Source organism: Centruroides sculpturatus, unplaced genomic scaffold (genome assembly GCF_000671375.1).
Source record: "Centruroides sculpturatus isolate CEXI.00-Female unplaced genomic scaffold, Cexi_2.0 scaffold1076, whole genome shotgun sequence".
NCBI classification, from domain to species: Eukaryota; Metazoa; Arthropoda; class Arachnida; order Scorpiones; family Buthidae; genus Centruroides; species Centruroides sculpturatus.
The window spans coordinates 33,138-44,187 of NW_019386729.1; the positions used below are offsets into that span (position 1 = coordinate 33,138).

The 11,050-nt window shown below is 29.8% G+C and overlaps 1 protein-coding gene across 1 annotated transcript in view; it reads left to right on the forward strand.

Moving 5' to 3' along the window:
* LOC111615677 (UDP-xylose and UDP-N-acetylglucosamine transporter-like) overlaps window positions 1-4,096 on the forward strand; it is an 18,949-nt gene extending 14,853 nt beyond the window's left edge. Inside the window, exons 4-5 of the mRNA XM_023357110.1 lie at window positions 3,644-3,716; window positions 3,802-4,096. Coding sequence (XP_023212878.1) covers window positions 3,644-3,716; window positions 3,802-4,042 — 314 coding nt within the window. The 3' untranslated portion in view covers window positions 4,043-4,096. The remainder of the gene's footprint in view (window positions 1-3,643; window positions 3,717-3,801) is intronic.
* Window positions 4,097-11,050: the final 6,954 nt, after the last annotated feature.

Consider the following 11,050-nt stretch of genomic DNA (forward strand, 5'->3'; position numbering starts at 1 on the left):
TATATATATATATATATTTAGAATTGTAAGTTATATGTCAACTGTTTTCATATAAAAGAGGACAGAAGAATGAAATAATCAAGAGAGACAAAAGAATGATCATAATTCAACATTTTTATCTTTAGAAAACTTAAGAACAATATGATGTAGAAATTAAATGTAGCATTTTTAAGAAAAATGCTTTTAAAAATTTTAAATTTTAATTGCCAAATAAAAGTCATAGCTGTTCATTGAAAGTAAAAATTTCCAAAACTGATTAAGCAAATCAATTTTACAAAATATAAGAATCCTTGAATATGAAAACAATGCTTATATTTGGTATTTTATGAATAATCTTTAAATGATCTTGAATATAGGAATACAGAATAGAAATGTTCATGATTAAGAGATTTTCTTAAAAGTTTCAAAAGCATTGTTTTGTGACTTCTAAGAAAACTATGAAAGCTAGTTTAGCAAGAAAAATTGCTCATTCTGAATATTGCTAATTTTTGTAAGTTACAAAATAGCATAATCATTGTTTATTTTTTGTATATGATATCACTCACATCATATACCTAGCAATGCAATTGTGATTATGATTTTATTGCTAGATATGATAGTGTGAATCTAGGGGGAAAAAAAGATATGTTTACAAGCAAAATTAGAATCTAATTTTCTTTCAGTGGTATTATTTTTGACTTTGAGTTAATTCAGAATTTAAAGTAATAGCATAAGATAATCATCAATATAATCTTCTAGTTAATAAAACAGAATGCTTGAAACTTCTCAGTATAGACAATTTCTAACTACCTTGTTTTATTTACTGAAAGAAAATCAGTGATTGATCAGTGAAAGATAATCATTCTTAATTTTATGAGAATTTGAATTCAACAGAATTATAACATTAGCTTGAAGATTTATAATAATGTATTTCTATTATGTATTTCTCTTTGATTCATGTCGTAAGCTTTTGTCCAAATTTTGTAGTCAAAAAGTTCATGAATTTGGTACATAACAGTAGTGAGTGTTGCATATCAAGTTCATTCCCCAATGTTAAGTGATTCACTTGTAACTTTGAAAATAAAAAAATTAAACTATTTTTATGTATACAAAAAGAGAATAAATTTTTATAATATTTATAAAAATAATATATTTTTTATTATATTTTATNTTTTATATATTTAGTTTCTTCTTCAAATTGGTCAAAATAAACTCAACAAAATTATGAATTGTTCTAATGTTTTAAATAATATAATACATTCAATTACAGGTAACCCTCTCATTATGCAATAACTAGGTTCCAAAAAATGTCATGTTATAAAAATCACATTATTCATACTCACATTACATATAAAAAAAGTGGGTTTATGTTCCAACACCAATTTTTTTAAAGATAAATTTTATCTATCATATAAGAAAAAACGGTTTCATTTAATTCAGAAAATTTCATTTAAGAAAACATGAATTACAAAAACAAACTTATTAAAATTTTTTAAATAGAGTTGTACATAACAATCTATAATTGCATACAAAAACTAAATTTTAGTCATCTTTACTACTATTTTCCAAACAAGATTTTACCAATATTCCTTAGTTGTCATTAGCTGAATGGAGGGATTTTTCCAATTGGGAGATAGCCACAAAAAATTTCCTAACATTTTTGACAAGCCTTTTCTTTTTTAATCTGTTAAGGAATTTTTTAAGTGAATTCCTTAACAGATTCAATATAAATTTGGCTGAACTGTTTTTATTGATATTGTCTACATATTTTGGGTCAATGACATCTATTAATTGTACTAATTATTCCTCATTCAAATCTTTTACTTGATTAATTAATTCAAGAATATCATTTTCATCCATATCATAAAATTCTCTCCACCAAGAATAAGCTAAACAGATGATTTCATATGAACTCTTGCATCAAAATCATGCTGTATAAGTATCATATTATATGGTTACAAGGATTGCTACAATGTGGTTCACAAATTGTAGCAATCCTTATGTACTGCATTATACAAGGGTTACCTGTACTTGCTACAAAGATGAAACACAACATTCAACAATAAACTAACATTAAAATAAAGTGATTTTTTTAGATAGAGAGAGTTAAAATAAATAAAAATCACAAACAAAAAGTTAAATTTACAATATAATATATAGCATTACACTACTGTAATATATACAAAAATATTATTGTAAATTAAATTTACAGTAATATGTTTTGAAAAATTCTAAAATAGAATAATGATTTTTTCTATATCTAAAATACAGTTGCCAAGTTTTGAAAACACAAAAATTGGCATTTTTGGTTACAAATAATCAAAGATTGATAGTTGTGTGTGAAGTAACATATTTTAAATTGCATAATGAAAAAATCACAAAAAACAAACTTTTATTTTGAAAAATGAATTCATTACATAGAAATATAATCAATATATTGAAAGATTACAAAAAGAATAAAGTATTAAAAAATCATGTCTTTGATTAATATACAATATTATATAATAACACTTATAGATCATATTTCTCTTTGGATCAGTTTTCTTTTTAAAAGCTTTTGTCCAAATTTAATCTTAAAAAGTTCATGAATTGGTACATAATACTTGTGAGTGTTGCATACCAAATTCATGATTGATTCCTGACAGTATTGTCACTTGTATCCCTGCAATATGTTTAAATTCACAAAGAAATTGAATGAAAAAAAATCTTCAATTTTTGAATATTAGTGTTTGCAATAAATTATCAAATTGGTATGGAATTTGAGAAATTAGTGCATTTTACATTCTATTTGGGAGTCAGGCATTTCACATAAAGGCTGAAGTATGGTACCAAAATTGTATGTTTGACTTTAAATCTAAAACTACATTTGTGAAATTTAGGTTTCCAAAAATTGCAAATAAGGTTAGAAACAAATTTATTATTATGCTATTAGAAATATCCTTGAAATGAATAATTTTAAGAATTATTTTGTTTTCATGTACACCGTTTCTTATTTATAATGCTGTTGATTTTATTGGGATTTAAAATAGAGTAATTAGTTCATTAGGAAATTAATAAAAGAAAGTAAAAACATGCTGAGTGTGGCATTAACAGTTTTTTAAAATTTTTGCTAGTGCTAGCAAAAATTTTAAAAAATGTTAACACAGCACTCAGTATGTTTTTACTTTCATTTTACATGATATTTAGTGTGAGGTTCAAGCTGTATTGTAAGGAAATTAATATAAATAAATTTGGAATAATTGAAGAATTTTTAGTAGTTGCTATAATATGTTTTGTCTTATTATGCAAATCAGAACTTCTCCTATCTAATTCAAAGAAAAAAACTAAGTAAAAACAAGAAAAACATAATTTTTATGTATCTGGTTATATTTGACAGATGATTGATCAATTTATTATCTAAAAATATATATATGAACACCAAACTCTAAGAGGAGGGTAATTTAAAAGATAAAACAATCACTTCCATCCTTTCATAATTTTAATGAAAACTATTTTGTATTATTTGTTATATAATATTGATTAATAATGATTTCATAAATATGCCTGTGTGTGTGATCTATTTAAGTTATCATATATTATTATACAATGACAAATTTGCATGTATCATTTTATTCTGTTTTTATTTTAAAAGTTTATTTATTTATTTATTTTTATTAAACTTTAGTTCCACTTGAAATTCCAATATTTGGTGCTGTTCCAAAGTTATGGATTTATTTATTTTGCAATGTGATTACTCAGTATCCTTTTCTATTAAAAATATTTAGTCAATAAAAATATTTTCCCAATATTAACTTATTATTATAATCTTTAACTGTTATCCAGATATGTTTGCATTCGATCTGTATTTGTATTGACCACACAATATTCATCATTATCTGTAACAATGGTTGTTACACTTAGAAAATATATTTCTCTCTTAATATCAATCTTCTATTTTCAAAATCCATTCACATTATTTCATTGGATAGGAACTTTATTGGTTTTTATTGGAACAATGATTTTTATTGATATAACAAGAGCATTTAAAAAACTAACTAAACAATTTGAAACAAAAGTAGATTAAACAACTTGTAAATTAATTTATCTTGTTGAATTGTGATAAAATAATTTATCAGATGTTAATAGAAAATCAATATTTTTAATATTTTTTCTGGGTGTTTCAATTTTATTATACTCATATTTTTTCATTTTATTACTTTATTAATAAACTGCCATGTAAGTTGTGTGTTGTATTAATAAATAGTTGAAGAATTTAATTTCAGAGTTTATAAAATTAATTTTGTGGATGGCTTATGTTAAAATAAAATTTATTTATTAGACTATTTGTTTATTAGAATATACTTGTACTTTTAAAGTCAAAATATATTAGTGAATTATAACATATTGATCATGTTAGAGAAGTATATAAAAGAATATATTTGCTTATATGGAATAAATCATAATTTTATGAGCAATTTTACCATTCTTCTTAATTATGGATCTGATCGTTATGTAATATGTAGGTATATACTGCTAAACCTTGGAACTGAGAAACCAATATGGCGGCTCCATAAGAAATATTGATGTCCTGACCTTGTGTTTATAGACCTTGGGTTGTGCCAACAAAAGCAATTATGTGAATTAAATCATGTTCACAATGGAAAAGTTGCGGTCATTATGTGAACTACATAATGGCGGTAACTATGGGTATAAAGTCTGTAATCAGTAAAAATTAGATACATAAACAATGGTAATTAATTAATTAATAAATATTGATGCATATTTGGATGTAAGTCTAAAGTGCATCAAACTCATTATATATGCACACATTCCCGAATGATAAATTACTAGAAAAAAAGCGGGAAATAAAACTGAAGTTAGAAAGCCATCAACAAAATCTATGTATAGTACAGTACTATATGTTTGCAGTTTGCATTTTGACAATGATGATTACTATTTGCCAGGTAATAATAGCATTTCTTTTACGTATTTTTTAAAACTATTATCACATACGGTATTTTTTTTACTCTTTCCGCCCTGTGGGCACTAAGAGGGCCTCTTATAGCAGACCCATTATGGGTTCAGCCAGGCCCACAATGGGGCAACTGTGTGATGAGGAACGGGGCCCGATATATCCAAATGGACCACTCCCCGAAAAATTCCTGGGGATTCCTTGACCCTACATACAGTATTTAGGTTACTATAGGTGTACAGTATGCGTGTCATTATTTAAAATCGTAATTCCTATCCAATGAAAAACATACCCGCACCAGTACGGAAGTTTGATGCAACTGGCTCAAAACAGATTGTCGAGAAAAGGTCCATTCATGCCTTAAAAAAAGACAAGAAGTGTGGAATAAAAGTTTGTTTCTTTTTCATTTTTATATTTCGAATAAAGCAGTCACAGGAAGTAATAAAATCCTTATCATTCATAATATGAGATGCATCTCTTTAATTAATAATGTCATGCTGAAACAAGATGTTATAATGTTTTCGTAATAAGTTATAATGATTGCAATCAATAAATTATTAGGTTTGAAACCATCAAACAAGAAAACTTCTCTCAAGGATTCTACATATTGGCCTAATAATGACACCTATATTTTGGAAATGTCCAGCTCAGTACATCCTGGTCTAAATCCAACTGGGCATGTATTGTACAGATCAACAAATGATCACAAATAGGTACAAGCATAGTACCATAATGCAAGAGCGAAAGTCGAAGTTAGAGTTATTAGAAGTACCAGGTACAATTGTACTTATAGATAACACATCAGCTATTTGAGTTTCTTATCTTTTTACATGAAGTTTGACAGTGCCCTGTTAAATGCTTAGTTAAATGCGTAGCAGACAGTGCCCTGTTAAATGCGTAGCAGGAGAAGCAGTATCCTGCTTCTCCTGCTACGCATGTGCACTGATATCAAATATTTATTGATTCCACTTTATATTTAACGTGATTTCGTGATGTTCCTTAGAAACAACACTATATAAATTTAGTTTTAAATTTTCTCTCCTTTCCTTCTATAAGGCGTTTTTTTAATCACCCACATATTCAAAAATGTCAGAGTGTAATCTTGATGACTGTTTAAGCTTAGTTGATTTCATAGTTGTTTACATTAGGCACGAATGCATATTGCACACTTTAAAACTTCTTGACTACAGTGGAAAAATTTATTACAAAGATAACAAACAACTCACTCTTGTACATTGCCAGGCACGCTATACTAGCGTTTCTCATACTTTTTCTCATGCGACCCAATATACTAATTTGCAATGGTTCCGTGACCCAAATGTTTGTAATATAAAAATTTTTTAAAAAATTTTATATTATATACAGTGAACAGGAGTCACTGTATATTATATATATATATATATATAAAATAAAATTATGCATTATTGATAACTTTTACATGTGAAATGTAACATCAAGTACATTTTTATTAAGAGCAGCTCAGGCCAATTGATTGTAACAAATAACTCAATTCAATTTCAGTTTTTATTATTGAAATTTAACTTAGAGTGCAAGACTGACTATCAATATATAAAAATCAATTGTTGTTTTGTTTGTTTGTCCTTTATAAAAGTCATTATTCTTAAACCGATTTGGATCAAAGTTCGTATTAGTATTATCTAGACCCTAGAATCGACGCTAAGCTATATATTACCCCAAAATATTAGGGAAGTGTAGAGATTTCGCATCCTTTACATATAGCACCATCTGTTGGCAAAATTATTAAATAGATGATAATTGTTGTTGGTTTTTGGAATGCTAAAACTCGGAAAAAAGCAAAAAACTATTTATTGTTGACACACGTGATATATTATAACAATTTTTTTAATGATATCTTTGTTGGTACAGAAACTATTTGCACACAGCTGCACAGAAAACTAGGATTTAACTTTAAAATATAGACAGTGTGAGTTTTGCAGTGAATTCTGGTTAAATGTGAGTTTTGCAACAAACTTATATGGAGAATGTTAGTTACGAACCAAAACAGTTAGCATAATCGAAAACAACAAGAACCAAGAAAAATGAATCTTAACATTATTTTATTGGAGGAATAATAAACACCAAAAATCAAACTGCATACAGTATTATTTACACTAGTTTATCCATTATACACTGTATTTCAATTGTTTAACACTAAATACTTATAAAAATTATTACCAAAACATTAAAAACAAAGTAGCTAGAAAATTGTGAGCAGACAACATCAACAGAACTGGAACAGACAATCACTGGACATGATGCTTTGTGTGCGCCAGGGGTTCTCTGATTGGTTAAATTGGACAGTGTGAATTTTGCTGCAAAACAGCTGTTGGATAATGTGACATATGCTTCAAAACGTGATTTTCAACAATTTTTCCAGCCTAAGAATGTGAGTATAGGGCAACAACACTATTACACTCTTATTCGCCTTTACAAGATTAACACGGTGATATGAATAACTCAATACCGCCAAAAATTGGATAATGTGACTTTTCATCTATACCCTTCTTATGTCGTTAGAGAGAAGACAAAATGCAAAATTTGAAGATATCTTATTTTGTGACCGCCAACGATAATTTCACAATTTTAAAATCGAAACTGGGATCTGTGAGATCCTGCATCACTAAAGTCGTATATAGGATTGGCAGGACTAGTAAAGGGACTCTAGTTAATTGCATCAGGGACTCTGAGACATCCACCATTTTATTTTTACAATATTTTTATATTTTTTAAATTCCGTAAAAAATCTCAAAAAGTTAATTAATTTAAAATGTTCCTAACTACTCAGCTTGATGGACACGCCGTTAAAACTTTTGCACAGCAACACTCGTTTTCAAATAAAAATATGCTGGAGTCTGACAGACCCAGCCGACTAACCATGCAGGAAAAAATTTATCGAGATTTCTGTGCCTCATTTCTCACAATGCGACAATCTCTCTAATTTGCTGTTTAATTTCTTGTTATAGTGGAAGCGATCACCACTCTGATTGGCTTATGTCAATAGTGACTAGACTGTCTATGGTAAGAACCAACTTGGATATTAACCAACAGGCATTTGGTTGTTTAGTTCTGGCAAGTTACTTCCGATTTCTTCCTTATTTGTTAAACATGTCACGTCATTATTAATATTTATAGTATTATGGAAGCTTCACGTCGTGGCATTGGAATACGAGGAAGTTTGCTGTAGTCGTGTTAAATGTATGATTCTTTACAGTTAATGCATGCTATAAAAATTAACACAACGGAAAAGTCATTGTGACATCTAGTGAGAGAATAAAATTCACATATTACCTTACATATTAAGCGAAAAATGTTGATATCGTTATGAAATGTGTTGATAGTTTAAATGAAGCGACATCGTGCTTGGCGTTGCTCTCAAGTCGATTCTTTCCATAGACAGACTAACTCTATTTAAACCAATAAGTGTCTTGTTACAACCCTAGAGCCATAAGTTTGCCGCTAAACTCGACACTCTTCACTATTAAGTAGCAGGAGACATTGTTTAGACCAGCGGTTTTTAACCTTTTTTGACTTGTATATCCTTGCCAGCTCATTTTTCTAAGTTTTATTTTCCATTTCCCATTTTCACTAAGTTTTACTTAGCGTATTTCTCAGACTGTGGTGCTTTGGTTAATTTATACAGCGCTGTACAATTACACGTAATTTTTTTTTTAATCGAAAAACGTTGAAGAACAGATAAATATATGGTACGATTCAAAAGTTCGAGGACTGCAGTAATGTATGACAACAAAAGCATGTATTTGAAGTTACAGCATATGAAATTGATTCTATCAAACCATTCCTATGTGTTCAGGTTGGTTTCGCCCATGTCACGTGATTAAACCACGAGCGCTGTTGTTTTCTTTCGGAGATAGTTAACTTTGTTTTGCGACGTAATAAAAATGGAGTTTCAAGAACAGCGCTGCAACATTAAATTTTGTCAGCATTTAGGTAAAACACCTACAGAGACTTTAAAATTGCTAAGAAAGGTGTACGGTGATTTTACCATGGCGAAATCAGAGGTGTCCAAATGCCATCGGCGTTTTAAAGAGGGGCGAGAATCCATCGCAGACGATGAACGCTCTGGCTGACCTTCGACTTCACGGAACGAGAAAAATGTTGAGTTGGTCTCTCAATGTGTTCGCAAAGATCGTCGCCAAACCCTTGAAAAAATCACTGCGGCTACTCACTTATCAAAGACTAGTTGCCAGCGTATTTTAACGGAAGATCTTAACATGCACCGAGCAAAGGAAAAGTCATGATGGAGGTGTTTTTGATTCTCAAGGAATTTCTCATTCAGAATTTATTCCCGAAGGCAGAACAGTAAACAAGGAGCATTATCTAGACATTTTATGTCGTTTGAGGGAATCCATTCGTCAAAAACGGCCACAGATCTGGCAAAGTGGAGACTGGTACCTTCTACATGACAACGCACCTGCACATCGGTCCCAAATGGTCACACAGTTTCTCGCCAAAACTCAAATTAATGTGCTTCCACACCCCGCCTATTCACCGGACTTAGCCCTGTGTGATTTTTATTTGTTTCCATCAATGAAAAAGCATTTGCAGCGACGCCGTTTTGTGTCATCAGATGTGGTGAGAGTAGCATCGCAGGAGGCCTTACGGGAGGTTTCAAAAAATGGCTTCCAGCAGTGCTTCCAGAAGTTATACAAGCGCTGGCAAAAGTGTATCGTTGCTCAAGGTGATTACTTTGAAGGTGGTTGTACATCGGCAATATAAAGTTTTTAAGGTAAAGAATTTTGAGCCAAGTCCCCGAACTTTTGGATCGTACTACGTATAATCAAAATATAATAATATTTTTATTTAAATAATTTTAAATAATTAAATAATTTTAAATAAATTAAGCATCGAGTGCCATAACATCGTCAAAGGCCTCAACGCAGAATCCGAATATTCTTGTATTATATCCGCCATTATTAATTTGTTACCGCGTAGCCATAAATCACTAAGAACATATCCCTGGAAGTACACATACCCGGTTGGGAATCGCTGGTTTAGACTATTCGCTTGTGCTACTAAATATAATCGATTAAAGTGGCTCTAATATGGGGTATAGTGCAGAATTTCTCAAACTATCGTCGCAACCCAATATTGGATCGCGTTAATATTTTAATGGGTCGCGAAATGATACTACCTTCCTCAGAAATACTTGTAATACTTGTATTATTGAAAAATTCTTTAAGAACTAGAAACAATAGACGCATCTGTTAAGTACTGAAAATATTTAACAACTTTTTCCTTATATTATTATTGTCATTTGGTAATAATATTAAGATTATAGAATATGTGTATATGAAATTTATCTCTCTTTTCTATTTTGAATAACATCAAAATTGATATTTTATGTAAGATTGTAGTCATAGAACCATTTAAGTTGAGGTGGTTTTGAAAATATTTCCTTGTTTATTTAAACTTTTAGATTCATTATCATACATAACAGTAAATTATAAATAATAAATAACGGATGAATTTTGGCCCAAGTAGATCAATAAATAATTTTTAAAGAATTTTTTTTCTTGGAACCAGTTGGACTATCACCTCATAACCTACAGATCTAGATTATGAGGTGGCTGTCCAGCTGGTTCTGAGTTAAAAAATTCCACGGGGTACATTCGACAACGCATTTGTTTTTTAGATGTCAATATTGCTCTCTCGTATATCCATTTGTGGTTTATGTAGTGTTATCAAATTAGTATCCGGATCTTCAGTGAATTTGCGATCACGGAGACGCAAAAGCTGTTTAGCAAAATTCTCTTCAGATCTGTTTCCCAAATAGATGGACCCTTATCTATACGGACATTCATCCAAAGGGACAACTTTTTAACGTGATCCTACAGTAATGATGCCTTTAGGCAGGCATTAAGCTACTCGGCAGAAGTCGTCAGGCAAACCAACAATCTGGCAAGTGTCATGGCAGCGACTCTCCGATAAGTAAAAAAGTCACTGACTGAGTATAACTTATATACAGGAATCAGAGTTACCGATTTTCGGGGTCAATTTCTCCGTCTCCAAACATCTAAAGTAATTCCGAATATCTCGCTTGAAAAGCTATTGTTTTCTTAGATAGTGTGCAAAATTTCA